Below are 25,622 nucleotides of genomic sequence, written 5' to 3'. Positions count from 1 at the left end.
GTCAATTGAGGCAGCACAGAAAAAGAAGCGGATAGGGAAAGGAGTTGCCCAACTCGGACAACAAGCGCACCAATCAGTCCCCCCGCTAGTTGTTGGTAATGAATATGGTTCGAATTTAGGATTAATGCATCAGGCAAACATACCTCCGGATGTCGATTTGGATCACCTTGGTGAATTTATTAATGAGACTGGTCTCGACCTTTACCAGATGTTTGGTGATGGAAACATTGAGAGTGCGGCGGAGGTTGATATTTGGAAGAAAAAATTTGTACTAGGTCAGAGTCTATACAACCCTCAAGCCTTATCTGATCTGGGGACGCAAATGTACCTGCTAAACAAGTGGTACATGCAGGTGTCTACCGGTGGAGACTTTTATGTTGGTGTCAGAATTAGAGACGAACATTGGTTTCGTGGCGATGATGTTATGTATGTTGACTTTGCAGAATTTCATCAACTATGCCACCTGACCTCTCTGGATAAAGTTATCATTAGGTGCTATTGCCTGTAAGTAATAATTCTTTCGATCTATTATTAAACTCATCATATGTGTGTATATGCATATAAATTATCCTAACAAGTACTATATATATGTAGATTTACAATGACAGAGCTCAGAAAGGAAGGCTGCAATGAAATTGGTTTTGTTGATCCCCATATAGTATTCAAAGACCCAGTTACTCCAAAGACTAATTGAAAGTCTGAGTCAGAGAGTAACCTCATGAACTTCTTAGTGAACCAACGCCACAAGAAGGATATACTCTTTCCCTACAACTTCAAGTGAGTGTTAATAATGTCGATCATCCTTAATGGCTCATATGTTGATTCTAGTTAATTAATGAGTGTTATGCGTTATATCCTATAAACACATGCAGCAATCACTGGATATTGATGGACATCGATCTGGTGAAAAGTCACTTGATAATCTATGACTCGATGAGAAAACCACAACAAGACTACCAAGATATGATAGATATTATACAGAGGTAATTTTGGTATCTCTAGCAACTATATATACACACAAACATGATGATTAACTCTATCTGATGACGTGGCAAATTTTTTATTGGGCAGTGTTTGGAAAACCTTTATTGAGAAGCAACACATGGGAAAATGCAAAGCGCCACTGAATGTAATCCATTTGAAAGTAAGTCCCCTAAATCGCATCATCTTTATTAATTAAACATATAGCTTTCACCGGATCACCAGATTGGATGACAAATCTTTTTCTCGTAAAGTGGTGTCTGAGGCAAGAACAGGGGAACAACTACTGTGGTTACTATATTTACAAGTTTATCAAGGTGGTCTCCCAAAAAACTCCTACAGAGAGACTAAAAGTACGTTAAAAATACACTATATATTCATTTAATTATTATTATTGATTGTGTTACTATGTCTTTATATATATATGTATATGTACATATATTAATTTATTTTCCTTTAATTCAAACCTGTAGACTCGATGGTTGGAGGAAAAGGTCATACGGCAAGACCAAATCAAAGCAATTCAAGAGTCTATAGCCGGATTTTTTAATGAGCAGGTCATCGATTCCAAGGGCGAGTTCTACTTCGACCCAACACTACCATGAAAGCCAAGCTAGAGGATGAGAGAAAACTTGTTATATCACAACAACTGTAATGCAATCTTTTTGTAATATATGCACATGAAATAATATAATGTAAAATACACATATGCATGCTTGCATATATATATATATATATATATATATATATATATATATATATATATATATATATATATATATATATATGCTTGAATTGTGTGATTTAATTCGTTCATTGTGCTTGAACCGAAACATACTATATGCGCGTATAAATGTATAATTAGCAGCGTACAATATGACTTTGAAAACCTATTTTGAAAAAAAAAACAAAAAATGAAAAGAAAAGAAAAAAGAAAAAAAAACTTTAGTCCCGGTTCGTATTACCAACCAGGACTAAAGGTGCCGGCCATCGTGGCATGTCAGGAGGCACCTTTAGTCCTGGTTGGTGTTATCCACCGGGACTAAAGGTCCTCCTTTGGTGTCGGTTCCTGACCCGGGACTAAATGACCCCCCCTATAGTCCCGGATGCTTGCTCCCGGGTGGGGAACCGGGACTAGAGGGGGTTCCCCACCGGGAGTAAAGCTCGGTTCTCTACCAGTGCTGGCGACTCGTCACGGGTATTACATGAATTATATTCTATACATACAAAATAAATTAAGCTAGTACTGTTGAAATGTTCATAAAAAACAGAACTTTCTGAATTTTTAAGTCATTATGGAAGAACTTTTATTAATAAAGCAAGTCACAACAAAAGAAGTAATATTTTGCATAAATTTTTAAATAAGACGAGTGGTCAAAATTAGTGTCAAAAAAGTCAAACGTCTTATAATTTGGGACGTAGGAAGTACTATTTAGCACCCGTGTCTAAGCATCTAGCATTTGACATGCAACTAGTAGGTACTTGAGCAAATTAACATAAGAAAGAGGAACTCTCTGTTTATGGTGTTGTGCATAAACTATTTGATAATCCTTGGATGTTGTTAGATTTTACCTGATGGCTGCTTTCATTTGTGCCCATTGTTCGTTTAGTTAAACTCTATTTACACTACTAAAATGATGGAATTCTCCTAGAGTTTTTAAGTAGTAATAAAACACTACCATTAGTCATAGCACATGAGAATCCTCACTAGGAGGCATTTGATAGAAAAAGTTTATACTAAATTTTAAATACTAAAACACTAGGAGAAGCCCACATCATTAGGAGAAGTCTGAAATTCTGGTAGTGTTAAATGGTACGTGGTGATAAGTCATTTTCATTTAATCAGTCATTTATCCTGTTTAAACAGCTACTTTGTTCATTTTAATTGCGGCTACACTAGCACGCGGATGTCCAGACGCCCGCGGCTGCTCCACCTCATCTCTCAGATTCACGCGCTACCCGCGCCAGCTCCATTGTCCTCGTTCGCATCCGAGCCTCCTGCTTCAGATCCGTTGCCGACGCTGCTCGGATGACTCACCCCCGCCTCTTTCACAACAGCTTTGCGTACCCTGTGCCTCATGGACACCAACGCCGGCGGTCTGCACTTGCAACATGAAACACTCGAATGCAACATACATTTGAAACAGATGAAACATTTGGGACATACACTTGCAACATGTATGTCAAACATATGCAATATCCAGATAAAACAACTGCAACATGAAAAAACACTTATTGCAATATAAGACTGAAACAGCTAAAATATTTAGAACATATTGTTGCAATATATGTATGAAATCATATGCAACATCTAGATAAAAAACGATAGCAACATACGTCTACAAAATGAAACATTTTGAATAAACGCTTGCAAAATGCTTCTGAAGCACTTGCAACATATGTAACATGTGCAACATTCTCGATATACTTTTACAACATCCATAAGAAATAACTGCATCATACCTTTAAAACGATTGAAACACCTCAAACATGCATTTGCAGCATAGGGGGAGCCTGGGCCGGTCGATTCCAGCCATCGTGGTCGCAGCCGGCGACGAGCGGCGGCGCACGAGCACCACCGCCACCAATACCGGGCTTGGCTCGGCGGCGACGGTGGGGGATGGGGGAGGAGCGCCATGGTTGCTGGGGTGGGGGAAGCTCGGGCGCTAGACTGAGAAAGGGCACCGCGCCAAGGTGGAGGAGAGCCGCCTACTCTCCTACAACCCCGCCATGCCACCTCCATGGATCTCGCTGGAGGCGAGTGGATCTCGCTCCTGCTCCATGGATCTCGCCGGGGTGGGGGAGAGGGCTGCTAGATCTGTGGGCGTTGGGGGCTCCCGGAGGGGGAGGATGGCGGGCGTTGGTGCATTGCGGCAGGGGATGAGGAGTGCGGATTGGAAGGGGTAAGGGCGGGAGCGGAGCGGAGCGAGGCGTGCAGGAGTTGATTTTGTTTTTTTAGGCAAGCGGCGCGTGCGACAGTGAGTGAAGCGAGACGTTCGTCCTTCCGAACATCTTAATGGTAGCATTACCATTTCATTTGGGCATTTAGCCTGAACAGTGGATAAACAGTATTTGAGTGCTTGTTTAACATCTAGGAAAACATTGTTTGCACATCAAAGACTAAAAAACACCAACAAAAAAAACGGACACAACGTATAAGGCTTGGGGGTACTTGAAAGATACCACATCATGCTATACGGCCTACGGGGTGGTGGATGAAAAATTAAAGAGATAATTCCGTGTGTGCCACTGAATGATTCTATAATTCCAAGTGTGCCACTGAATGTTTGGTCTGGACATGAGTACCATTAGAAATATTTTTACGTTCCATACATGCCACTGCCGTCTAACAGCCGTTAAGTCAATTCCGTATGTGCCACTGAATGATTTCATAGTTCCGGGTGTGCCACTGAATGTTTGGTCTGGACATGAGTGCCATTAGAAATGTTTTTACGTTCCATGTGTGCCACTGCCATCTAACAGCCGTTAGAGTACAGCGTAAAAAGACGCTTATGCCCCTCCTTCATCTCTCCTCCTGTGACATTGCTGCTGGGCCCCACCCACCAGCCTCTGCTTTCTCCCCCATCCTCTCTCTCTCCCATGCTGGCCTTTTCTCCTCACCGACGGCAGTGGCCCCGTCGGCCACCACGCGTCGCGCTCATGTCCTGCAGGCCACCACCGCCGTTCCCCTCGCCGCTTCCCACGCGGTGGCCGAGATCCACAGCTCCCCCGCACCTCCATCCCTCCTCCCTCGCCGCCGGCTGGAGATGGGCCGGCGGCATGCGGGAGACAGCGGCGGCAGGGGAGCGACGCAGAGGGGGCTGCCGGCGGCGAGGGAGGAGGGATGGAGGTGTGGGGGAGCTGTGGGACGACGAGGGGAGTGCCAAGCCGGCTGGAGATGGGCCGACGACGCGTGGGAGACAGCGGCGGCAGGGGAGAGACGCGGAGGAGGCCACCACGCGTCGCGCTCATGTCCTGCAGGCCACCACCGCCGTTCCCCTCGCCGCTTCCCATGCGGTGGCCGAGATCCACAGCTCCCCCGCACCTCCATCCCTCCTCCCTCGCCGCCGACAGCCCCCTCCGCGTCGCTCCCCTGCCGCCGCTGTCTCCCACGCGTCGTCGGCCCATCTCCAGCCGGCTTGGCACTCCCCTCGTCGTCCCACAGCTCCCCCACACCTCCATCCCTCCTCCCTCGCCGCCGGCAGCCCCCTCTGCGTCGCTCCCCTGCCGCCGCCGTCTCCCGCATGCCGCCGGCCCATCTCCAGCCGGCGGCGAGGGAGGAGGGATGGAGGTGCGGGGGAGCTGTGGATCTCGGCCACCGCGTGGGAAGCGGCGAGGGGAACGGCGGTGGTGGCCTGCAGGACATGAGCGCGACGCGTGGTGGCCGGCGGGGCCACTGCCGTCGGTGAGGAGAAAAGGCCAGCATGGGAGAGAGAGGATGGGGGAGAAAGCAGAGGCTGGTGGGTGGGGCCCAGCAGCAATGTCACAGGAGGAGAGATGAAGGAGGGGCATAAGCGTCTTTTTACGCTGTACTCTAACGGCTGTTAGATGGCAGTGGCACACATGGAACGTAAAAACATTTCTAATGGCACTCATGTCCAGACCAAATATTCAGTGGCACACCCGGAACTATGAAATCATTCAGTGGCACATACGGAATTGACTTAACGGCTGTTAGACGGCAGTGGCACGTATGGAACGTAAAAATATTTCTGATGGTACTCATGTCCAGACCAAACATTCAGTGGCACACCTGGAATTATAGAATCATTCAGTGGCACATACGGAATTATCTCAAAATTAAAATGAGGTGACTTTAGGCGGGTCACTCGTCCTAAAGAAGAGGGACGGAGACAATTACCAGTGAATAAATAGCATTAAGTAAAACACTGCTGCCCACGTGGCTAAAGGTTCTCCGACCCCATCGGAAGCACAGCTCATTCCCCCGCCAAAATTGCAGAGGGCGCCAGCCTCTCAGTTTCTGAAACCATTCCTGCAGGTCCCTGCTCCCTCCCTGGTTATAAGCAGCTCACAATCTTGGCATTTGTAGGCTGGCACAGTCAGAGCCTCAGAGGAGCGAAGCTTTTCAGTTTTGACACAACACAATCTTCCCTTCCACTTCCAGCTCTGCTTCACTACACTCATCCAACCAACGAACCATCCATCCATGGGTCTCTTCAGCACGCCGGCCAAGGTGTACAAGCCGGCGGCGGAGGTGGACCTCGGCCCGGACAGCGGCGAGCACTACATCAGCCCCAACGTCAAAGGTCCCTCGCCCTGCCCTGTCCTGATCGCTCGCAGTTGCAGACTTGCAATCAATCGTGCACATGCATGCATGATTCAGTTCAGACTTCAGAGTCCTCTGCATCCAGAACCCAGTGATGCTCGGAGATGATATCAGTGTCTGCTTACCCTGATGCATCGATCGTCTTTCCCCTGCAGCTCCACGCGTCGCCGGGTTCCTGGTGAAGATGCTGGCGTGGGTGCTCGAGACGCCCGTCCTCGGCTGGATCGTGGTCTCTGTCCTCAAGAGGGACAACCTCGTCTACAAGGTGCATGCCATCTGAATGAATGAAACTGAACTTAGCCTGAAACTATACTAGTAACTAGTCACCAACTCATAGTCGTCCTCGTCTCCGCAGCTCGTCTCGGACGCCGAGATCCCTGAGCCGCCGCTGTTCACGGCCACCCACACATGGCAAGGTTGTCTGTCACCTTCTCACCTCTGACATTCGATCGCTCTACATTAACAGAATGAAACCGTTGCGTTTGCTGTACGATGGATGCAGCAGCGATCCCCGAGCAGCAAGTGAGCGTGACGGAGCCCGGCTTGTCGCCGGCGGAGCGCGTGCAGGCGGCCGTCGCCTGCATCCCAGCTGACCTGGAGCCGCCGCCGGCGGCGCTCGCTGATGGCCCGTCGTTCAGGCGTTGGACGGTGCGGGACTTCCACAGGGCCTACAGCTCAGGACAGACTACCCCTGTCATGGTAAACAACCCGTTTTTCTGTATTTTTACCCCAGCCGGCATGCATGGTGGTAAAGTAAAATAACGTTACAGCTCAACTTTACGTTCGTCGTTCCATCCCTGTCAGGGTCACTTTAAAGTTAGTTACCTTCTGTTTGATCTATATGCTAAAAGTGAAAAGGAGGGGAGAGAGAAAGAAATTAAAGTCACCTAGGACCACTTTTATTTACTTTTACATACCCTTGATGACTAAAGTCACTAAACATTAGTGACCCCTTTTAATCAGAGTGTTTAATATTTTAGTGATTAAAAGTGAGCACGTGTTTAGTTAGGGGAAAGTTGGAAATTTGGATACTGTAGCACTTTCGTTTTTATTTGACAAATAGTGTTCAATCGTGGACTAATTAGGCTCAAAACGTTCGTCTCGCAATTTCCAACTAAACTGTGCAATTAGTTTTTTTTTCGTCTACATTTAATGCTCCATGTAAGATTCGATGTAATGGCTACTGTAGCATTTTTTGAGAATTTAAGGTGGGAACTAAACACGCGCTGATTAAACTTTAGTGACCCCTAACAAGCCCTAATTTTGCACCAACTTTGGGAGGCAATAATAGACCCCCACCGTTCCTCCCTGACAAGCAGAGCCTTGAATGCAGCGACAGAATTTAGGTGGCCTCGAGCATTCGCTGCACCTGAACCAATCCTGCGAATCAACATAACGTTTTGTGTGCAAAGGTACTAAGATGGTGTTTAAATTCATGGGCTAAAATTTAGGGAGTGTCATAACGGGTGTCATTTGAGGTGTCACATAGGAGTGTTCGGATAGTAATAATAAAACAAATTACAGAAGTTCTCAGAAATCCGCTTGACGAATTTATTAAGCCTAATTAATCCGTCATTAGCACATGTTTACTGTTGCACCACATTATCAAATCATGGACTAATTAGGCTTAAAAAATTCGTCCTGCAAAGTAGTCGCAATCTGTGTAATTAATTATTTTTTAGTCTATATTTAATACTCCATGTATATATCCAAACATCCGATGTGATAGGGACTAAGCTTTAAGGGAAAAAACTAAACAAGGCCGGACATAATCGAAGATCACTGCTACAGAAGTCTTTTCTCGAGGTGGCTAGACATCCTTAGAAATCAATTTATAGCGGCAGCCGAAACATGAGCCGCCTCTACAAGTCGTTTCCTAAAAAAAATCAAAAGTCAAGCCTAAAAACTAGGAATAATGCTGTCTCTACAAATCATTTTCTAGACAATCAAAAATCAAGTCCAAAAAATAATAATAATTTTTTAATCCGGAGAAGGCCACACTAGGTAACTACAAGAACCTCATAATTTTTCGCGCAAAATTTGTGCGTGTACGTGACCCGCAATCTATTGTCTCACGCGGGCTAACCTGTCCAGCCATTCGACCCCTAAATCAATTGTGAAAAAGGTGGATATGTTTACTTTTTTGGATATTGAAATAAATATTTGAGACCCTAAAAGAATTCAAATAAAACAATTTGAACTACAAAGTTGTTGATCTCATCGATTTGTCGATTCGAGGCTGTTCGAATATTTTGTATTTTAAAATGTTAGAACTTCAAACATAATTTTGGGAGCCTAAACTAACTACCAACTCCAATAAAAAAAAGTTTGAACTACAAAGTTGTTGATCTCGTCAAGAGTTACAACTTTAGTTTTAGTCATTTCTCCATCTGAGGTTATTTGAAAATTTTGAATTTCAAAATGACCATATTCAAATAGAATTTTAAACTATATATGATTTCAAATAGAAAAAACTACTACAAACTTTTACATCCCTACGAGATCTATGACTTCAGTATTGGTCATTTGAAAAAAAAAATGGATTTTAAAATGTAAGAACTTCAAACCAATTTTATGGGCCCTAAATGTTTTCAAATGAAACTACAAAGTTGTAGATCTCGGAGATCTACAATTTGATATAAAGTTTGTATTCATCCATCGTTGTTTGATATACTTCCTCCATTCTAAATTATAAGTTGCTTTGACTTTTTTGGTATATCCATTTTGTTATGCATCTAGATATAACAATATGTCTAGATACATAGCAAAATAAATGAACCAAAAAGGTCAAAACGACTTATAATAATTTAGAACGGAGGGGGTAGTTATGAATTTACTATAGTGCTATAACTCTCTTTAGAGGCGGCTCTAGATATAGCTGCCCATGAAAATTAATTTTTAGGGGTGGCTGAAAAATCCAGCCGTATCTCACAACAAATGAATTTATTTCTAGAGCCAGCTCGTTTCGATGATCATTTTTAAGGACGGTTTTAGAGTCTTTATTAAAAAGAACGTCATCTCTGCAAATGCTTTCTGTAGTGGTGGATTATCATATCGGAACCGTGTTGTTTATGCCGGCTGCGCATGCGTGCAGGTGGCGCGGAGATTCCTGGCAGCAGTGGAGGAATGTTCGGGGCCGGATCTGAACATGGGCTTGTTCATCAGCTGCGACCCCGGGGACGTGCTGCGCCAGGCCGACGACTCCACCCGCAGATACCAGCAAGGTGCGTGTAGTAGTCGTAGTACGTACTCGAACAGGTTGCCACCGTCAGCCGTCCTGCGCTCATCGCATTCCGCGCAGTAATCTGTGAACAGAACAGCTAGGCAGAAGAAATCAATGCATCGCCGTAGAATAGAAGCAACTGACAGTGGCATCCATGCATGTATCAGTAGTACTCAGCAGTGCTCATCAGTGGTCAGTAGTTGATGAGTACTCCTGCGTGCCTCAATTTCTCGCCACTGACATTCAGCTCAGCAGTGGGCTTTTGCTTCTAGAAGCTGTCAGCCTGTCACCATAACTAGAAAGCAGCACCATTTTTACTGCACCGCGCCAGAGCTGCCCGGTAGATGCGCCAACAGTTAGCTGCCAGCAGCCGGCACTGTGGACGGTGTAATAGGGTAGTGAGGACTGAGAGTAGTAGTGACCCATGAGGCCACACGAGGCATGCTCCTGCAGGGCCCAGAGATGGAACGAGCAGTGTGGTGTACGGTGTACCAGCTCGATGAACAGTGCGGCAGCTGCTCTACAGGACGGCACTGCCCGTGGCCGCCACAGCCTGCCCCTAGAGGCCGGCCGCGCCGCCTCCCTCGCTGAATCGTCTAGCTGAGCTGAGACAAGGGAGTAAAGGAACGCACACGGGGTGTGTTACCGTGTTAGGTTACGGCTTTACGCTGCAGAGGTGAACGCACACAAGATGTCAGTGCCCTTAGTAGGCAGGCACTGATGTCTGATGACTGACGAACGAAGCGTTTCAGTCTTTCCAGAGGAACGGCATCGTCGATCGATCGTCTCCGGAGGAGCCTGCACTGAATGCCCTTGAAGAGAAAAACCAGTGCTGAATTGAATTACTAGCTTGCGCAAGATTTGATCGTGCATTACATTACACGTACATGGGTGGATGTCTGCATGATTGATGTACGTTGCTGGACGTATGGTCCCTGGGCTGTTCGATCCATCCCTCCCTCATCGCTGGATTCTGGAATGGGGGGCACTCATTCATTCATTGCTGCTGCTGCATCAGCATCATCAGCATGTGGCCGTAGTATGTATGCATGCCGGCCAAGGACTCCGGTAGGAATTGCATTGCATGATTGCATTGCTCACATGATTGGATCTTCGGATGATGCAACGCTGCAGGGGCGCCGCTGTCCGCCATGGACGGAGTGCTGGTCGCCGTCAAGGACGAGCTCGACTGCCTGCCGTACCCTACCACCTGTAAGCTAGCTAACTCTGAGTTTATTAGTCATATGTTTTTCTCTCACAACAAATTATCTTCAGCCGCCTTATCAGCCATCGAACTGATTGACGGTTAGCTCACATTCAATTTTTTTAATAATAATGGAACCAGATTCGCCGCTGTAATTGTTGATACAATTTTTATAACTTTTGGTCAAATTTGAAAAAAAATGACGTAGGATTCACGGTTCCAATCCAAGGTCGCCCCGTCATGTGGGCTCGCCTACTGATTACTGAACACGTTGTGTAGAGTGTCGTACCTGTCAGAATCTCCCAACAGTGCACTAGCAACAAAATCAGAGCTGCGATCGACATGCTGACGCTGTAGCTTTCACCACCGTTGTAACTTGTACCAAGTTTTTACCGGTCCGCCTACCAACCAAGTAATTTTTACCGGTACCGTATGTACGTACGGCAAATAATGCATGCTTCCATGACGATGACGCAGGCGGCACGCGGTGGCTGGGGTCGGCGCGGCGGTGCGTGGTGGACGCGGCGTGCGTGGCGCAGCTGCGCGCGTGCGGCGCCGTGATGGCTGGCAAGGCCAACATGCACGAGCTCGGCGCTGGCACCAGCGGCATCAACCCGCACCACGGCTCCACGCGCAACCCCTACAACGTCGGCAGGGTCTCCGGCGGCTCCTCGGGCGGGTCCGCCGCCGCAGTCTGCGCTGGGCTCTGCCCCGTCGCCCTCGGCGCCGACGGAGGCGGTAATAAAAGGAGCACGCGTGCTTCTTTTTCTTTCATTCAGCTGTGGCCGCGGATCATCACTGTAATAAGTCACTGACGCTGGCGTGGCGTTTTGGGCGCTGTTCCTGCAGGGTCCGTGCGCATGCCGGCGGCGCTCTGCGGCGTCGTCGGGTTCAAGCCGACCGCCGGCCGGCTCTCCAACTCCGGGTGCGCCACCTTCGTACATAAATGAACGCAGAACACAATCCTAGCTTGTGATGCTAACACTGTTAACTGACACGATTAATGTTTCAGGCTTCTTCCTCTGAACTGGACGGTCGGCATGCCGGGGATCCTAGCAGCAACGGTCGAGGACACGCTCATCGCGTCAGTGCCGGCCACCTTCTCATTTTTTCTTCCATATACAAAATCTGATCCATCTGTATTTCCTTGTACATGTGTGTATATATATGTTCATCCATGGGCAGGCAAATGATGTCTTTGTTTGTTTCTGTACTTTGTTTCAGTTATGCGGCCATTGCTGATCAGTCAAAACCAAGCCCTTTGCAGGTGACAGAAAGCAGGATCCCGGCCCATTTCATTTTGTTCCATTTTCTGCTTCCACACATTTCAGCGACTACTAGCTCAGTGTTCAGTAAAGATTGACTGATCGACTTGTTGATGATCTGCTCTGTAGCAGCCTGAACTGAACCTGCCCATTCTGACATGCACGAGGTCCATGCCTAACATCAGGCTCGCCAAATACGCAAAGGTCAGTCGGTCGGTCTCTGAACTTTGGTCACCAATGTCTGAAATTTATGCCTGAACATCGCGCTGACATTAATTTGCGACCAAAAAAAAACAGTGGTTCGACGATAGTTCAGAGGACATCAGGAGCCTCTGCGGGAAGGCTCTGCAGATGCTGCGCACGCACTACGGTTGGGAGGTAAGGCGCAGTTTAGCATCTGAATTCTGAAGAACATTACATGGCTGCAGTTCTTCCATTCTGAAAAAGAAATGCTACGTGCTACAAACTCTTTCCGTTTTGGCTGCAAAGAGTGTGGACGTCACAGTCCCGGAGATCGAAGAGATGCGGCTGGCGCACTACGTGACCATGGGCTCAGAGTGCACTGCCTCCCTCGCAAAGTATCTCGACAACATGTAAGCAGCTCAGTTAGCTGTTGGCCGGGTCAGTTCGTTCCTGATACGCCATTCAAATCCATGGCCTGATGCAGCAACGAACTGAACTTTGTACGGCAGGGACAGGTCTGAGATCGGGTGGGACGTCAGGATCGCGCTCAGCGCCTACGGATCCTTCAGCAGCAGAGATTACCTCAACTCGCAGCGCCTCCGGTAGGCCGCCACGCATCAAATGAACAATGCCATTATTAATCTGAAAAATCTCTGAATCCTGATGCTGCAAAAACGGGAACGCCTGTAGATGCCGTCAGATGTACTTCCACGAGAAGATCTTCGAGACAGCCGACGCCATTGTCACGCCGATGACAGGGTATGCTATGCATACGCGACTCCATCCTAATCCTTGCTCCACTCCATGGCATGCATGACATGGCTGCTGCTGCTGCTGCTTCACTTGCTGTGTATGTAGGGTGACGGCGTACGCACTGCAGGACGACGCGTTGAGCACGGGGGAGCTGGACTACATCAACGGAGGTAAATGTGATGCGACGATGGTTGATCAAGGAGAAGTGATTCAGTGCATCTCTGACAGCTAAAAACAACTTGCAGCTGCTCTGGTGCGGTACTCGATCGCGGGGAACTTCCTGGGGCTGCCGGCGATCACCGTGCCGGTTGGGTACGACAGGGGAGGGCTCCCCGTGGGGCTCCAGTTCATCGGCCGCCCGTGGTCGGAGGCCATGCTGCTGCACCTCGCCTACGCCATGCAGGAGGCGTGCGGCAAGGAGCACCGGAAGAAGCCCAAGGTGCACTACGACCTCCTCAGGAATCAGTAGCTCCGGCGGTCCGGCCTCGAGCAAAATGGTGGCCGTGGAGTGTCAGGAGGCGATTCATTACAGCTATATATAGGGTGATTGATTGATTTATTGTGCTCGTGATCATCAAATTTGTCAGAGGGAAAATAAAATGGTTGCAATTGTGCGCACCGTTCATTTCATGTCTACACTCTACAGTCATTCTTGTGAAACTTTATCCATGTGCAATTGCCCATGCGCCATTATATTCTCCAAAGTTCATCGAGCATTTGTATTCCGCCATACTGTTGCTCTTCAAATCTGTCACGTCTATCGATACCTGCTGCTTATCTTTTCAATCAAGAAACCTTTGTTTAAAAACAAAGTTCAGTTAGATGGTAGGCATACGAATTAAAAAAAAAGAAAGAAAGAGAAAAGAAAAATGAACCCGGCATGCTAATTAGCATTTAGCAACACAATATCGCAAACTTAGCGTGCATACAGTTCAAAATCATCTATCAACCAACGTTACATTTTTCCAACTGTGCAGAAAACTAGCTTGACGCATTTGTTCCAGCTAGCTCTAATGTACTGCGAAGCGAGATGATCAAAATTCACAAATTCTATCATCCTCTTTGCAAAAGATGGTGGTTGAGTAGTGCATATAAAGCATCTCAGTTCTGTATCAAACACTGTTCTTTCTATAAAAGACGGGTATACCCCTCTGTCAAAAAAAATTAAAGCATCTCAAAGGCAGTATTGGAAGTCTGAACGCACCTAGGTCCTATATATTGTGGAGATTACAGTGTTTTGGTGATTGATGCACACAAGTAGCTACGCCTAACGTGTGCTTTGCACGGAATAATGCAATAGAGTTAGTCACATTGCGAATGGTCGCAAGTGACTGGCCCCAAGACTTGGTGATCGATTAAGGAGATATCTTTTATTAAATGTCATTCACATTATACTCCCTTTATTAATTTATGCTTCCTGGAATGTGTTACTGGATTGTGTTATTCAAGCATCTTTTTATTAAATTTTATACACATGATATGAATCCATTTATGCTTGCCGGTACACATTAGTTAAGTATTATTTTATTAAATTACATCCATATTAAATCAACCAAAACTAAATCACAAATAAGATTTTTGACATCAGCAAGCATCTTACTTATGATTTTAGTTTTTATTTATATGATGTATATCAATTTTAGTAAAAGGATACTTAAATACACACGTGCCAGCAAGTATTGATGTACTATATAATGAAGATACACTTTAATAAAAGGATGTTAAAATGAAGAGTACAATGAGCATAAGTTAACTTATATAATTTGGATGAAATTTAAATATATTTTTTTCACCAAAATGCCACAACTAAGCACAGAAATAGGGCCCAAATAAGGCATAATTGCATACACCAAACAATGTCATACAGGGCATGAGTGCATTTTCTTACATCAGGGGTACTTTGGTTATTTCGCATGTAAGTTAACGATGTTAGCCTTCAAAACTAACGGTAATGTCATATAGGAAATGGAATTCGAAGACAGTGTCGGATAGAGTTTTCAAAGCCATGGGAGGAATATGTGAGTTTGACGGTGTATGATACAAGGAATTTTGTCGATTTAATTTGGCACTGGAGCATGTACGGGGCTACAGCCCATGATGCAAACTAAGGCCTGCTGGTAGCCCATGATGCAATGTGCAATAATAAAGCCCATTATGTTTTCCTGCTCATATTCCATGCATTTTCTTGCTAATAATGTGAGGTAGCCATACACGGGAATGACGTGCTATGCTAGGTGGGAATAGAGCGGAGGCGTGAGGCGATGCAGCCACCTGCTCGGCGGATGCCGATTTTGCTTTTGCGACGATAAAGGCTACTAGCTTAGTCTTTACGTGGCGTCACGGCATTCGTAACACTTCCATTTGTAGCACGTAGTAACTAGCAGTACCACTAACGTGGCAGCTGGAACAGCAGCGGGTGGGGTCCCGAGCTTGACACCGGAGCACGCCGTGCGACGACTGGCCATCTCGATCAGATGAAGCCCTGGCCCCTGGGTGCTATAAATTCTGTTGCACGACGGGCTCAGGAGAGAAACCGGCACCAGCAGACCAGCTAGCTACAAGATCATGGCCGCGGCGGGCAACGACGACGCGGCCACCATCAGCTCCGAGGCCGCCGCCGGGAGGAGGTGGTCTCTGAGCGGCTTGACGGCCCTCGTCACCGGCGGCACCCGCGGCATCGGGTACGTACGTAGTATAACACAAGTGGCGCATGCCGGTTCTCTGTAAGTGTAACTGACTCGTACGCATGCATCCATGTGCTCGGATCAGGCGTGCCGTGGTGGAGGAGCTGGCGGCGCTGGGCGCGGCGGTGCACACGTGCTCCCGGAACGAGGCGGAGCTGCGCGACCGCCTGGCCGAGTGGGAGGCCACGACCGCCAAGACCGGCGGCGGCGGCGTCACGGGGTCCGTCTGCGACGTGTCGGCGCGCGACCAGCGGGAGCGTCTGCTGCGCGACGCGGCGGAGCGGTTCGGCGGCAAGCTCAACATCCTGGTGAACAACGTGGGCACCAACTTCAGCAAGCCCACGGCGGAGTACACCGCCGAGGACTACGCGTTCCTGATGGCCACCAACCTGGAGTCCGCCTATCACCCTCTGCCAGCTCGCCTACCCGCTGCTGCGGGCGGCCTCCGGCGGCAACGCCAGCGTGGTGCTCGTCTCCTCCGTGTGCGGCGCCGTGGCCGTGTGCACGGGCTCCGTCTACGCCATGGCGAAGGCCGGCATGAACCAGCTGGCACGGAACCTGGCGTGCGAGTGGGCCGCGGACGGCATCCGGGCCAACTCCGTCGCGCCGTGGTACACCAGGACGCCGCTCGTGGAAGGGGACCTGTCGCGGGGGGAGTACGTGGAGGAGATCCTGCGGCGGACGCCGCAGAGGCGCGTCGGGGAGCCCCAGGAGATCTCGTCGCTGGTGGCGTTCCTCTGCATGCCCTGCGCGTCGTATATCACCGGCCAGACCATCGCCGTCGACGGCGGCATGACCGTCAACGGCCTCTACTACCCAGCTCATCAGGACTAAGCTACAATGAAGAAACCAGCGACGCGTCAAGGAATAGCTTGATGAAGAATAAAGTAGTTATTAGTAGCTACATTATTGTCGGTATTTACGTCATAGATCTTCTTTACGTAAGAAAGACACTTGAAGAATGCGTTTTGCTACACATATATGGGCTGTTGTCGATTATGTCTGGTGCACTGCAATTTTGTTTTAATAATTCATTATAATTGTGTTTGCAGTTCTCGCAAATGAAAATTACATGTGTGTTTTGGTTGTGATGCTTACCCCAGCTTGGACCTATTTGGGGGGGGGGGGGGCTACGCTAAACACTCCCGCGCGAGTCGCCGCAGCGTCCGGCCGGCATCTGCCTACGTTCGTTTGGTTTGCTCCCTCATACATTTGATCTTTCATATTGTTGATCTTGTGCTTAGTACACTACTGGAAACAGCAACATTGCCGAGGGCAAAAGACTTTGCCGAGGGCCTGATTTCGGGCACTCGGCAAATCCTTTCTTTGCCGAGGGCCGCCCTCGGCGAAGCTTAGCCCTCGGCAACGGCTCGTTCGCCGAGGGCCGGACCCTCGGCAATCAACGGCCCACGGCAAAGGCCCACCTTTGCCGAGGGCCGGGCCCTCGGCACAGTACCGCCTCTCGGCGACCTCGGCCGAGCGTGACGGCGGCACCGGCCGTCAGCCTTTGCCGAGGGCTCGGCGTTAGGCCCTCGGCAAAGAATTTGGAAATAAAAAAATAAAACTCTTTGCCGAGGGCCCGTTGTACAGGCCCTCGGCAAATATTTTGAACGGGATGGCGCCGGCGGAAATAAAAAGAAAACATCTTTGCCGAGGGCCTTGGATGTTGGCCCTCGGCAAAGAAATTAAATAAAAAAAAATAAAAAAATCTTTGCCGAGGGCTCTGGATCTAGGCCCTCGGCAAAGAGGGGACCCCATATAAAAAGGGAACGGCCGGGCGGGCGGCCTTATCCCAAGCCACGCCCGCCCGAGCCGCCACTCGCCCGCCGCCGCCGCCGCGCACGCCACCGCGCGCTCGGCCGCCGCGCGGACGCCCGCCGCCGCCGCGCACGCCACGGCGCGCTCGGCCGCCGCGCAGGCCGCCGCGCGCTCGCCCGCCGCCGCCGCGCAGGCCGCCGCCGCCCCTCCCCCGTCGCCCCCCATTTCCTCCTCTCCTGTCGTCTCGCCCCGTCGCCTGCCCACGGCCCGCCGCCGCCCCCGGCCGCGTCCTCCGCCGTCGTCGCCCGGAAGGTTCGGTGCCTCTGCTCCCTCCCCAGTCTCTTCTTTACAAAGTCACCTTGATTTCGCAATCTTGACCTGAAACCTTGAAATGTTGTTATTGCGCATCATTGTATTGCTTTTGCATGGATTAGTCTTTGTTGCTAGTGAACTGATGATTATTTCTGCATAACTGATCCGTAAAGGGACGTTTGAAATGATTCTACTACAAAGCTTAGCAAAATCTGAATAACAACATTTATGCTCGCTATTAAGTATGAATGGAATTAACTCCTATAGGAAGAGAAAAGTGTAATGTGCTTACTTACAGCCCGGAAAATTTAGGATTTACTGGTTCAGTACTTTTCTGCAGTTGCACTTGTTTTATTCACTGTCTAAGCGGGTCATGTTTTGAAGCAATTACTTGGGCATGCAATGCAGGTGGTTCTGGATAACGGCCTCGTCTGGACGACCTTGCCGTCACCTTCACTTCCCCGTCCCTCGGTCGAGTAGAAGGTAAAACCATGGGTTGTCGGCCATCGCGCCGTTTTTTGATGTGGATGGCCTTCGTGCCTCCCATTGTTGATGTGTCGGCCTTTGTGCCGTGAATGTGGGTGTTGGCCATCGAGCCGATTTTTTTTGCAGGTTTTGGAAACCTCCCCGTACAGGGGAGGTTCTGCCGAAATTTTTAACTTATACCCTTTTTTTTTGCAGAGCAGAGGACGTCAAAGGAGCTTCAGAGTAGTCGATCGTCCTCGTCGGCGCTGCGACTCTCCACTGCCTCGACTCGCCACTGTCCCGCTACCCTGTCTCCACCGCCACCTTAGGTATAAACAACCTCTACTCCTGTATCTTTGTCGTAGACTGCGTAAACCAGTTAGGCGTCTCCCGTCCAAAAGAGATACGGTTGGAGGCATGCAGATCACTATGTGTATCTGACCGTATCTGTTTCGGATTGTCCACGTTTTTTGGACAGCCCGCGTATGCGTAGATGAGGTCAGTTTCCATGCTCCGCTCCGATCCGAGCCAGAATTTCGGCAGCACCTCCCCATTGTTCTCCGAATACACAAACTTCTTTGCAGGACGTGTATTGGGAGAACATCGGAGAGGTGCTGCCGAAATTCTGTCTCGGATAGGAGCGGAGCATGGAAACTGACCTCATCTACGCATACGCGGGTGGGATTAGGATCTATCCTCACCTATTAGACAATAGGAACACCGGCTAGGTGCAGTTGATGGTTACGTTACTCGGTGATGTATTTGTCAAAGGATGGAGGACCGTCAGTGGATGTACACGGGGCGAAGAAGTCGAAACGATTACGACGTGGATTGGGTGAAGAGGACAGATGACTTCTTGAAACATGCATTTGGCGAGGGTGTAGCTAAAGGGCATTCTCTAGTTTGGTGTCCGTGCAGCCACTGTGACAACAGGAGAAGGGTGGACAAGCATACCATGGGTAAACATCTTGTGTACCATGGTTATACGCCGGGCTACCACCGGTGGATCTACCATGGTGAAGCCGATCGTATCAGAGAGGAGGTGGTGAGACCACGTCTCGAGCCTTTTGACGATGATGCTGGGGTAGCAGACATGATAGATGATGCTCACCAAGCTCAGTTCGCTGAAGGACGTGACAAGGAGGAGATGGAGGCAAATGTAGAAGCCTTCTACAAAATGTTGGACTCGGCGTCTAAACCCCTTCACGAGCATACAAATATTTCTCAGCTGGATGCCATTGGGCGTGTGATGGGGCTGAAGGCCGAGTTAAACCTGAGTCAAGAAGGCTTCGATAAGATGTTGACTGTGTTTGGCACCATGCTACCGAAGAACCACATTCTGCCCCCCAACTTGTACGAGTCAGAAAAACTCCTTCGTGCGCTCAAGATGCCATATGATAAGATACATTGTTGTCCAAAAGGGTGTGTCCTATTTTGGAAAGAACACGAGCATGCAAAGTACTGTCCGAAGTGTGGATCCTCCAGATACCTGGAGGTAGTATCTGGTGATGGCCAAAAGGTGCAGCTTACGATCCCCGCGAGAGTCTTACGTCACCTTCCTTTCATAGCGAGGATCCAACGACTTTTCATGACCGAGGAAACTGCGAAACAGATGACATGGCACAAGAATGGCAAGCGGTACAATCCAGACAAGATGGTTCATCCATCCGATGCTGAAGCATGGCAGTACTTTAATGATCGACATCCTGAGAAAGCAGCTGAGGCTCGGAATGTACGTGTCACCTTCGCAACAGATGGATTCAATCCTTATGGATTGATGTCTTCCCCATACACATGTTGGCCTGTGTTCACTATCCCTCTCAACCTCCCCCCTGGCATCGCCTTCCAACGACAGAACGTATTTTTGTCGTTGATAATTCCTGGACACCCAGGAAGTAATATGGGAGTGTTCATGGAGCCTGTGATTGACGAATTGATAAAAGCTTGGGGAGGGGTATGGACATACGACCGAGCTACAAGGTCAAGCTTCAAAATGTACGTTTGGTATCACTACTCTCTGCATGATTTCCTGGCATATGGGTTATTCTGTGCCTGGTGTGTTCACGGGAAGTTCCCGTGCCCACTATGCAAGAAAGCTGTGAGGTTTATTTGGTTGAAAAAGGGTGGCAAGTATTCGTCGTTCGACAAGCATTGTCAATTCCTCCCTTCTAAACATCCATTCAGACAAGACATCAAGAACTTTACAAAAGGTGTTGCAGTGACAGACCCTAAACCCCACATCAGGAGTGGTGCCGAGGTTCATGCTCAGATAGATGCTCTCGTGCCCAACGAAGGAGGTGGTTTTGTGGGTTATGGTGAGGAACATATGTGGACTCATAAGTCCAGCTTGACCAGGCTCCCCTATTTCGATGACCTTCTTCTGCCACATAACATTGATGTAATGCACACTGAAAAGAATATCGCCGAGGCACTTTGGGCAACTCTCATGAATACAGAGAAATCTAAGGACAATGTTAAGGCTAGAGTGGACCTGGCGACGTTGTGCGATAGGAAAAAACAAGAGATGCAACCTCCTAGTGGTCGAAACAAGAAGTGGAAAAAGCCTAAGGTGGATTTCGTCTTGAAAATAGATGCCAGGAGGGAAGTACTTCAATGGATCAAGAACTTGATGTTCCCAGATGGCTATGCCGCTAATCTGAGCAGGGGAGTGAACTTAGGCACTTTGCGAGTCAACGGGATGAAGAGTCATGACTACCATATATGGATTGAGCGGCTTCTCCCTGCAATGGTTCGAGGCTACGTCCCTGAGCATGTCTGGAAAGTGTTGGCAGAGTTGAGCTATTTCTTTCGCCTGCTGTGTGCTAAGGAGATATCTCGGAACATCGCTATGGAATTGGAAAAGGTGGCACCTGTGTTGGTCTGTAAGCTGGAGAAGATCTTCCCACCCGGCTTTTTCTTGCCGATGCAGCATCTGATCGTGCACCTTCCCACTGAAGTACATTTGGGGGGGCCTGTGCAGTTTCGTTGGTGCTTTCCAGTCGAGAGAGGACTAAAGACTGTTCGCAAGAAATGTACAAATAAAGCCAGAATTGAGGCTTCCGTTGCAGAGGCATACCTGCGGGAGGAGGTGGCAAACTTCACAACGTTGTACTACAAGCCGAACCTTCCTAGCAATCAAAATCCACTCCCTCGTTACAATGCTGATGAAAATGAATCGACCCTCGGCCTTTTCCAAGGACAACTCGGTAGCGCAAGTGGATCGACCGTTATGATCTTGACAAATAAAGAGTGGCGCAGTATCATGTTATACGTGTTGAATAACCTTACTGAGGTGCAACCTTTCATCAAGTAAGTTCTCAATGATCTTGTTTCAATACGCCGTTACTATTCAACGTCCAACCCTATTGATTCTCGCTCCAACAGGGAATTTGTTCGTGAATCCTGGCATGAACCTAGGGATCCTACCCCACAGGAACAAGACACCCTTCTATCGCGGGGCGCGGGAGCGGATAGGCCTGATTTTATTTCTTGGTTTAAACGAAAGGTAATGTCCAATTTAGCTTGTACATTCGATATTCGAATATAACGATCTATCGTGTTTGAGCTTGCAGGCCCAGACCGATTCGTCCATGAGTGATGAGTTGAAACAAGTTGCGAACGGCTGCCAAGCTAGGGTGAAGTCATTTACCGGATATGACGTGAATGGTTATCGTTTCCACACAACAAGATACGAGCAAACCCGGCCCAATCGGAAAACCACAAATAGCGGAGTTTGTACGCCTGGCACTGATGGTCTCGACTACCATGGAAGAGTTGAGGAGATCTACCAACTAGAATTTGATGGTGACAAACCTCTTAAACCTGTCATGTTCAAATGCCACTGGTTCAATCCTCGCGAAACGAGACTGACCCCTCATCTTGGGCTAGTCGAGGTGCGAGAAGATTCCGTTTATCCGGGAAAAGACATCTACATTGTGGCTCAACAGGCCATGCAGGTGTATTACACGAGATATGCCAACCAAGCCAAACAGGAGCTTCAGGGTTGGGCTATTGTGCACCAGGTTTCTCCACACGGCAAACTACCAACCCCTAACGATGACGATTACAACTTTAACACAAACACATATGATGGAGAGTTCTATCAGGAAGATGGGCTACCGGGGACGCTTCAGATAGTCCTACCCAAGGCCCTCGAAATGGAAGTAGACAACGAAACAGTTGATGACGAGGACGATGGAGATGTGGTGCAAAATGCTAAGGACATACAAATGCTTGAGCGATTACTTGTAGCAAGTGACGAGGACGATAACATAGAACCTTCGGATAGTGTTGCCTATTTGGATAATGTTGACAGTGATGACGAGACCTATAATCCCAATCATGAAGATTATTCGTAATACATGTAATACTATGTCTTGTTTATTTATTTTCATTTATATTTTGTTTATTTATTTTCAGTCTCTAATATGTGTACTAACAAGTCTTGTTCATTCTTCGTGCGTGCAGGTGATTGATCAAAGATGGCGAGCAGCCGGCCACGACGTGACACACCCTCGGCTTACGCGAGGAGGCCGTCGGAGGAGGGGGAGGCAGGCGAGGGACAGTTGCAGGAGGCAGCGGGAGGACGAGGGACAACGGCAGGAGGCCGCGGGAGGAGGGGGAGGCAGACGACAGGAGGCAGTGGTAGGAGGCAGCGGACTCAGCCCCTGAGCCCGTGCCACCGACGGAGGAGCATGAGGAGGAGGAGGAGGTCAAGGAGGAGCAGGGTGCGGCGCCCGAGGACGAGGGAGGCGAGGCGTCGGGTGTCTACCAGCGAGGCCCGGCGACGCTCCCTTCGTTTCCGCTTCCTCAGAACCGTCTAGTGCTTCGCCCTGTGCCGCCCAAGTAAGTAAATATAAATGATATCACAACTACTTCATATGATATGTTTGAAATCGAAAGAGAAACTGATAAATTTTCTTCTTACTTGTGCAGGGCTTGGGAGGTGTTGTCAGGTACTCCTCTGCGCTCTCCCGCGACCGTCTTGGGTGTGTTGTGCCGGAAGTGGTTCCCCGGCATTGTGGAGTTGCCGTCGGAGGCCCGAGAGCCAGCCTACACGTGGGACAGGTACGCCCTGGGCGAGGACGACCAGTACCGCAACAAGCAGGAGCGGATACTTGCTGAGTTTTGGGTAAGTTCCTCTCGCACAACATTAATCAATCCTTCACATTGAATTCTATTTTTTTCAAATAACGATTGGATATATCATCTTTTATGCAGAGGTTTTTCAGGGCCGAAGAAGGAACCGAGGGCCTCGCTGATCGTGTGGCGCATGCAGCCTGTAGGAAGTATGTCACCGACATGTTTCACGAGGCGCGCGTCCAGGCCCACATAGACTACTACGCGTCGGCTCGTAGAATGACAGTCACCAAGAGGGAGGCTCGACAGATGACGCTGACCCAGGAGCAGTACCTTGAGGTACATGAATAACATTGATATTGTTTTGTTTTTGAATTAAATATGTTTAATTTCATCTTCATATATGTCAAACACTCGTTGACTTGTAGGTGATTCCCTGGTGGTGCCGAGCGCATGCCGACGCCTGGACAATGATCGTGGCTAGGTGGTTCACGCCGGCCTACATAGAGAAGCACGAGTCTCAGCGGGCACTGCGTATGCTCAGGCCAGCTGCCACTCACCATCAAGGCAGCAGGAGTCTCCCCGGATTCAAATCGGCATATGTAAGTGATTTTTCTTCTATTTAGTTTCACGCTTAACGTATGCCTGATTGCTCACCACCTGCCGCCTTTCTCGCAGGAGGCTGCGCACCCGGACGAGGATGTCTCGATGTTCACGGCGTGGGCTATGTCCCACCAGACCAGGGTGGCCGGCGACGTCACCTGGGACCCGGCTACCCCTCGCGAGGCATACTCCGACCCTAACGTGTACACTAAAGTCCAGGAGTACACGTCGGCGGTACAGCAGCGGCATGGGCCAGAGTACGACGTCCGCACCGAGCCCATTGATGCCGAGGCCATCATGAGGCTCGGTGGCGGCAGGAAGCACGGCCGGACGTGGATTGCGAACGCCGCCATCGACCCCACCACTGTTCCCACTCTGAGCCAGCTCCGAGCACAGAGCACGAGTTCCAGCCAGCCCATACGCTCACGGCCTACTCCGACACTGCAGCGGGTCGATGCGCTCGAGGTAATTCTTGTTTTACTCGTCGTAAATTAATATTCTCACACTTGAGTTAGATTTGCATTACTGAAATATTGGAGTGCAATATTGCAGGCCCAGAACAACGAGAAGACGGCGCAGATCACGGCCCTCACTGCTCGACTGGAGGCTGAGCAGGCCGCTCGGGAGGCCCAGGAGGTCAGGATTGCAGAAATGATGCAAATCATGCAAGCTCTTGGGCAGAAGACGGGTGTGCCTGTGCAGATGTCAGCTCCTCCGCCTCAGGTGCCGCACGCGTTTGCAGCTACTCCTGTAAGCGTTAAAGTTCACTTCTCGCTTGTGTGACATAGAAACCCAGAGAACACTAGCTACTGATTTGCTTGTATGACATAGAAACCCAGACAACACTAGCTATAAAAAATTTGATAGGTTTCTGTCTAAATACTAAAACTGTAGTCCTAGAATAATTACTGCAATCTCACATAAGCATATAATTGTTTGTGCAGCCTCAGTCGGCGGGTTCCAATAACCCCCCTCGTGCGTCACCTGATTCTGGAGGCTTCGTTACACCACCCTCGACGCAGAGGCCAGACGGTTGGGAAGGTTGGTGACGCAGAGGCCAGACGGTTGGAGAGGTTGGCCAGCCTCAGTCGGATTTGAACTTGTGGACTTGACACTTGAGTTAGATTGTGGACTTATGGAATTGTTGAATTTGGACTTGTGATGATACATGTGATGATCTATGTGATATCTGTGAGATATATGTGATATTTGTGAGATATATGTGATGATTGTGATATTTGTGGGATATTTCTGCTGTTGAATATATATATATTTTTTTTGTCTGCATGGAAAGCAAGAAACAGGTGAAATGTTGAAAATTTTCACTGGTCTTTGCCGAGGGCCTTGACCATAGCCCTCGGCAAAGAAATTCCCAGGAAAAATTAAAAACAGGTCTTTGCCGAGGGCCTTAACCATAGCCCTCGGCAAAGAAATTCCCAGGAAAAATTAAAAAGTAGGTCTTTGCTGAGGGTTTTGAACACAGCCCTCGGTAAAGAAATTCCGAGACAAAAATAAAAACGTAGGTCTTTGCCGAGGGCCTTCGATATAGCTCTCGGCAAAGAAATTCCGAGAAAAAAAAAGAAAATAGGTCTTTGCCGAGGGCCCTGCGGTATAGCTCTCGGCAAATAAATTCCAAAAAAAAGCTCTTTGCCGAGGGCCTGTATGTCAGCCCTCGGCAAAGACGCCGTGGAAAATAACCGCGTACCTAACGGCTACTTTACTTTGCCGAGGGCCGCCGTTAGCCCTCGGCAAATACTTTGCCGAGTGCCCGATAAAAGACCCTCGGCAAAGACTCCTTCGCCGACGTTTTTTTTTCCGAGGGTTC

General features: G+C 48.8%; 2 protein-coding genes and 1 pseudogene across 3 annotated transcripts; all 3 read left to right on the top strand.

Moving 5' to 3' along the window:
* Positions 1–6,004: 6,004 nt before the first annotated feature.
* LOC136489899 (fatty acid amide hydrolase-like) lies at positions 6,005–13,585 on the top strand. Of its 2 annotated transcripts, none has more exons than XM_066486408.1 (17): positions 6,005–6,248; positions 6,424–6,533; positions 6,624–6,684; positions 6,771–6,967; positions 9,363–9,492; positions 10,626–10,703; positions 11,173–11,433; positions 11,545–11,620; positions 11,708–11,779; positions 11,920–11,962; positions 12,093–12,164; positions 12,258–12,338; positions 12,450–12,553; positions 12,653–12,745; positions 12,834–12,902; positions 13,002–13,066; positions 13,142–13,585. In XM_066486408.1, the coding sequence occupies exons 1-17, from the start codon at positions 6,149–6,151 to the stop codon at positions 13,363–13,365; spliced, it is 1,836 nt and encodes a 611-aa protein (XP_066342505.1). In that variant the 5' UTR covers positions 6,005–6,148; the 3' UTR covers positions 13,366–13,585. The 2 variants fall into 2 exon arrangements, with proteins under 2 accessions (XP_066342505.1, XP_066342504.1); XM_066486407.1 differs by having other exon boundaries at positions 12,090–12,164.
* A 1,828-nt stretch (positions 13,586–15,413) lies between these two features.
* Positions 15,414–16,579, top strand: LOC136489897 (tropinone reductase homolog At5g06060-like; annotated as a pseudogene).
* Positions 16,580–18,887: 2,308 nt separating this feature from the next.
* On the top strand, positions 18,888–20,040 carry LOC136488295 (uncharacterized). The gene is made up of 2 exons (XM_066485279.1): positions 18,888–19,847; positions 20,008–20,040. Exons 1-2 carry the CDS (start codon positions 18,888–18,890, stop codon positions 20,038–20,040), a joined length of 993 nt encoding a protein of 330 aa, XP_066341376.1.
* Positions 20,041–25,622: the final 5,582 nt, after the last annotated feature.

This window comes from Miscanthus floridulus, chromosome 10, assembly GCF_019320115.1.
Source record: "Miscanthus floridulus cultivar M001 chromosome 10, ASM1932011v1, whole genome shotgun sequence".
NCBI classification, from domain to species: Eukaryota; Viridiplantae; Streptophyta; class Magnoliopsida; order Poales; family Poaceae; genus Miscanthus; species Miscanthus floridulus.
This window is presented reverse-complemented; position numbering and strand designations above follow the sequence as displayed.

Coding starts and splice junctions, on each gene's coding strand:
- LOC136489899 (XM_066486407.1), top strand. CDS start 6,149: ATGGGTCTCTTCAGCACGCCGGCCAAGGTGTACAAGCCGGCGGCGGAG. Junction 6,968..9,362: donor GACAGACTACCCCTGTCATG/GTAAACAACCCG, acceptor GCATGCGTGCAG/GTGGCGCGGAGATTCCTGGC. Junction 12,746..12,833: donor CTCAACTCGCAGCGCCTCCG/GTAGGCCGCCAC, acceptor GAACGCCTGTAG/ATGCCGTCAGATGTACTTCC.
- LOC136488295 (XM_066485279.1), top strand. CDS start 18,888: ATGGAGGACCGTCAGTGGATGTACACGGGGCGAAGAAGTCGAAACGAT. Junction 19,848..20,007: donor AAGCAGCTGAGGCTCGGAAT/GTACGTGTCACC, acceptor CTGGACACCCAG/GAAGTAATATGGGAGTGTTC.